This window comes from Chenopodium album, chromosome 1, assembly GCF_948465745.1.
Source record: "Chenopodium album chromosome 1, dcCheAlbu1.1, whole genome shotgun sequence".
NCBI classification, from domain to species: Eukaryota; Viridiplantae; Streptophyta; class Magnoliopsida; order Caryophyllales; family Amaranthaceae; genus Chenopodium; species Chenopodium album.
The window spans coordinates 64,223,669-64,229,480 of NC_137834.1; the positions used below are offsets into that span (position 1 = coordinate 64,223,669).

The window sequence follows — 5,812 nt, forward strand, 5'->3', positions numbered from 1 at the left end:
TGACAAACTTCATCCCAAATCTGACAAGGTTTACTTTGTGGGCTACACAAAAGAAACCAAAGGGTATTACTTCTACAACAAATCGGAGAACAAAGTGTTTGTTGCTCGCGATGGTGTCTTTTTGGAGAAGGAAGACCTTTCCAAAATGACAAGTGGGAGGAAAATCGAACTTGACGAAGTTCATGAGGATGAGCAACAAAATCAGAATGAGAGTCAAAATGCTCAAACAGCATCGTTTGACGCAGGTCAAAATGATCAAAATGTGCAAATTCAAACCGACAATGCAAATGCTCAATCCATTACCCTACGTAGGTCTCAGAGGCCGAGATCTCAACCTGATAGATATCTTGGTTTAGTATTAACCGAGATCTCAGAGGACATCCTAATTATGGATGGAGATGAACCGGCAACCTACAAGCAAGTGATGGCAAGCACCGACTCTGCTAAATGGCATGAGGCAATGAGATCTGAAATGGATTCCATTTTTGAAAATTAAGTCTGGGACTTGGTTGACTTACCCGAAGGTTATACACCTATCGGTTGTAATTGGATTTTCAAGATGAAAACCGACAAAGATGGAAATGTATTCATCTACAAAGCTAGATTGGTGGCAAAAGGTTACAGATAAGTTCATGGTATTGATTACGATGAAACCTTTTCACCAGTCGCAATGCTTAAATCCGTTCGGATCCTCCTAGCGATTGCTGCATATTATAACTATGAAATATGGCAGATGGATGTCAAAACCGCCTTCCTAGATGGTATTTTGGAAGAAATTGTGTACATGACACAGGTTGAAGGTTTTGTCGACCAAAACAATGATGGGAAGGTTTGTAAGCTTAATAAGTCCATTTATGGAATAAAGCAAGCTAGTAGAAGTTGGAATCTGCGATTTGATGAAGCCATCCGTAAGTTTGGTTTTATCAAGAATCTAGATGAATCTTGTGTTTACAAGAACGTCAGTGGGAGTGACATCGCCTTCCTAGTCTTATATGTCGATGACATATTGCTCACTGGAAACAACATTCCGTTGTTAGAGTCTGTAAAGGCCTGGATTGGAAAATGCTTCTCAATGAAAGACTTAGGAGAGGCTCAGTATATACTAAGCATCAAGATCAATAGGGATAGATAAAAAAAGATGATTGGATTGAGTCAAAGTAATTATATTAATAAGGTACTTGCTCGATTTGGCATGGAGGAGGCCAAGAGAGGTCACCTGCCAATGTCACATGGCATAACCCTAAGCAAGAAGCAGTGTCCACATACACCTGATGAGTGGGAAACAATGAATATGATTCCATATGCTTCGCTTATTGGATTGATCATGTATGCCATGATATGTACTAGGCCAGATGTATCGTATGCCTTGAGTGCTATGAGCCGTTACCAATCAGATCCAGGAGAGGCCCATTGGACTGCGGCCAAAGATATCTTAAAGTACCTGAAAAGGAACAAGGATAAATTCCTGGTGTATCGTGGTTCACAGGAATTAGTTGTGGAAGGTTATACCAACGCAAGCTTCTAGACAGACAAAGACGATTATAAATCGCAATTTGGATATGTGTTCTGTCTAAATGGAGGAGCGTTCAGTTGGAAGAGTGCCAAGCAGAGTACAACTGCAAATTCTACAACTAAAGCCGAGTACTTAGCAGATGCTGAAGCGGCTAAGGAGGCTGTTTGGATTCGTAAGTTCATTGTGAACTTGATGTAGTACCCTCCATAAAGGGAACATCAAAAAGTCAAACATGTCAAACGTCGATTTCACATGATTCGAGAATGGAAATCAGAAGGTGAAATCAGAATTTGCAAAGTTGGAATGGATGACAATGTAGCCGATCCACTTACTAAACCTTTGCCTCATGTGAAGCACAATAAGCACGTTGAGGCAACGGGAATCAGGCAAGTAGGAGACTGACTTTGATTTCCTTGTTTAGTGTTTTAGTTAAATTTTGAACATTTAATGTAAGACACTAAGAAAAACCATTCAAGTTTTGGAGTAATATAAATTTCATGCAATATTTTATCACCTTGTTTGCTATTTAATTGTGGTTTAGGATTAAATAATGAGTCCATTCGATTCTTGGAATATTCAAAACAGGGTATCAAGAACAGTCTTGGTAAGGAAACACCTATTAAGTGAACATTGAATATTGTAATCGAAAATTATCCCTAATCAAGGTCATTTAAACAATGGACGATTAATGACCAATTGAGATTAGTATATATTCTGATTTATAGCACCGTTTCTTGTGCTACGAGGACATGATTGTCATAAATCATTTGCACAGGTATTGGTTTAGAACCATACTGGATCGACCTATGAGAATACGTTAAGAGATTAAAAATCGTCATAGTGTACTTCTCATTATGGCTATCAGAACCTATTTCCTCGACCATAAGTATTGTGAGTTCTCTTGGTTGAGTACTAGTCCGCTTTGATGTTGTCAAACGTATGCCGTAATAGGGGATTATAACGGCAACACTCGGACGGCTAGGTCCTCTCAATAAGAGGAGCTACATTACAAGACTGGGAATGTCCCACTATTAAAATAGGGAAGATGTCTTTGTTGTATACAAGGCCTCTCGTACAGCGAGACTGTAAAAATGCACGGTCGTGCTTGGATGGATTTTAGAAATCATCTGTTTATTGACAGTCGGACTCGGAATCGAGAAACACTTCTGGACGTAATAAGGATGACGAAATAATCTTACCTTATAGTTCATGAAGGGACATTAAATGACATAGGGAAAATGTCGTACACTAAATGCGCACTTGTCCGGAAGGACAAGTGGGAGATTGAAAGGAATGGTGTCCTTCGAACAAGTGTAATATTCCGTTACTGGGTTCAGAATTATTAGAAAGCTAATATGTTCAGTAAGGTCAAGTGATCAGAATGCCTGGGTGGAGGTCGCTTCCGATCAGTAATATTAATGCATAATTAATATTACAGCTTAATTTTGACTGAACCCTTCGGGTCATACCTAAGCAACTAACGAACCGAAGCGATTAATTAATTATGAATTAATGAATAAGTCAACCGAGTAATTAATATTTAGACGTCGGTAATTCGAGCTTAGAGCGATGAAACCGAATGTCGAAAGTCGAGTCGAAAAATAATAAAAGACGAGACATGAAAATAATAAATCAACAAAGACCAAAATACTCCTAGAATCTGAATGCCCCGAGCAAACCGAGTGCTAGGGGCATGGTGGCTATCATCGCAATACTAGGCATAGCCTAGTGCGTGCTAGAGCTGCTAAGAGGCTACCTTGTGCACACATTGGCTAGCAGCCATGCATGCCGTAACAAACCGCAGCAGCTAGCAGACAATGCGCGCCAACCATAGCAGCTAGCAGCATCATGGCTAGGACATTGCGCACCTGCTAGCGCTGCTGGGTAGCCGCGGCAAGGCAGCCCACCTTGGATGCCTTGGTGCCTAAGTGTGGGTGCCACGTGGGGCGAATTGAGAGGAGCTTGAAGGGGTGTGTTGGCCGGTTTTTGGAGAGGGAGTCGGAAGCAAGTTTGGTCCCCCCCCCCCTCCTCCAATTGGTCCTGACCTAACCTCTCACATGAGCTTGCCACTTGTTGATTTATTAATAGTTTGATTAATAATTTTATTTTAGCTTTAAAATAAAATGGAAAAAGCAAATTCTTCCACATTGATGGGAGAGCTTTTCACTCTCTTATTTTCCCTATAAATACCCAAGTTGGGGTATTGGGAAAATCACTTGAGTGAGAGTTGAAAAAGGCATCAGCATTGTGAAAACCTTTAAACTCATTAATCACTCGGGTTTTTGGTTGGGCCTTGATAACTCCAAGGCATTGGACCATTTTCGGTGGTCGGGTTGTGGGTGGACTATCGTTGGAGGCCGTCGTATTTTCGAGGCTTGCTTTCGAAGTAAGAGGTCGTTTCGTTTGGGTGAAGCATGCTCCAAAGGTAATTATCTTATCTTAATCTTGTGATTAATTTATTTATGTTGATGGTTTTATTTATTGCAAGTGCGGTCTTGGTTTTGGGTTTGTTTCCGCGGTGAGTTGGACTCACCAAATCGCAACAAAATGAGCCACATGTAGATCTTCATCATCACTAAGATCATCAAGATAGATCGGACATTGAAAATTACTAGGGGTACTAAGGTGTGCCCCAAAATTTTTCTCAGCAATCGACAACAACGAGAGAGCATCCTCTTCATCATCTACTAGGCAAAATGCCCCATTATAACCCATAGTGGCGCAGACGTCGGAGAACGGATCTTTATTGAAGATGACATCAGAATCCTCATATGGCACAAGCTTAACCTTTTGCTGAGTGGAGTGATCATACACAACGCACACATAATTCTCGGATAATGACATCTCATACATTTGAGGGGCAATTTGAACCATCAATAATGTTGGATCAATCTGGTTATTAGTAGTGGAGATGGTGTTTATAGAGACAGGAGGCTTATGATTGGGGAGAGGATTATTAGTGATGCTTGGTTTTGTATTTTAAAAATTATCAGAGGGTGCCCCAACTTAAAGCCTTCCTCCATCTACTAGATCTTGAATACGGTGCTTGAATGCTGTGCAATTTTCAATGTCATGCCCAGGCCCTTGATGGAATTCACAGTGTTGGTTTGGGTTGTAACTGGGAGGAGGGTTTCTTGGGGGTGGCCTTGGGTTTAAATGTTGAACAAGGTTGGCCTTTTTTAGTTTGGAGAAAGCTTGAGCATAGGTGATGTTCAAGGGAGAAAAATCCCTCTATGGCTTGAGTTGGAATGCTGGTGCGGCGCCGATATTATGTATCAAATTTGTTGGTTTTGAGGGTATTGAGTTGTTGTTATTGGTTATCCTGTTTCCCCCAAACTTAGGATAGTAAGAGGTGTTATTGCTGCTCCCTTCATCCTTTTTGATGTCTCCCTTTTTTATGGCATCCTCCACCAAGGTTCCTGTTGATATGAGAGCCTTGAATGACGGAAAATATTGGAAATCCATTTGTCCTTGATAGACGGGAATAAGATTCTTCACTATCATCTGTAATTGTTCTTCCTTGTTTGGCCTATTCACCATCTTTGCAGCCTTGTTTCTCCATCTAGTAATGAAGGCGGGAAATGTCTCATTAGGATTTTGCGCAGTTGTCTCCAAATCCCTCCTTGTTACATCGATCTCTTCATTATATCTATATTGGCTAGAAAATTCTCGCACAATATCGGCCCACGAAGTTTTCTTTGAATTTTCCAGATTAAGAAACCAATGAGCCATTAAAGGTTCATCAACACCCCAAGGACTCATAGCCCCTATGTATAGTTTTAAGAAATTGGTAGGACTTCCTGTACCATCAAATCTCGTGAGATTTGGCATCTTAAACCCAGGTGGCAGTCGTGCTTTTGGAAATAAGGTAAGACCATGAATATCCAACCAAGGTTCCGCTTTGGTCATACCCTTCAGTACTTCCTTGAGCCTGAGAATATCTTCCTCGATTTTGGTAGGAGCTTCTCTATCACCATTTCCATCATCTAAATGCAATAGTGAAGCTACCTCTGAATCATGGTGAGGAGGAGGAGCACTTTCACTCTGTCTTAACAAACTCTGTATTGTTTGTTCCATAGTATCTTGACGATTGTAGACACCTAAAAATGTCTCCCCAAAACCAAACCCGATGATGAACAACCTTTCACCGCCATTATTGGTCGGCTTGAGTATTTAATCTTGGAGTGATTAAATCCATATTTTCATTACATAAAACAACCCAACTTCTAGCTCATTTCCCCAAACCATTACTTATTTTCCTCTTTTCGTGCCTTTAAACCCAAAATAGTTCATTTCGTG

At 40.7% G+C, this 5,812-nt stretch overlaps 1 protein-coding gene across 1 annotated transcript; it reads right to left on the reverse strand.

The window, feature by feature from the left end:
* Positions 1-4,744: 4,744 nt before the first annotated feature.
* On the reverse strand, positions 4,745-5,590 carry LOC145634328 (uncharacterized). Its single transcript, XM_081685752.1, has one exon. The coding sequence runs from the start codon at positions 5,588-5,590 to the stop codon at positions 4,745-4,747; it is 846 nt and encodes a 281-aa protein (XP_081541878.1).
* Between the last annotated feature and the right edge of the window lie 222 nt (positions 5,591-5,812).

Coding starts and splice junctions, on each gene's coding strand:
- LOC145634328 (XM_081685752.1), bottom strand. CDS start 5,590: ATGGAACAAACAATACAGAGTTTGTTAAGACAGAGTGAAAGTGCTCCT.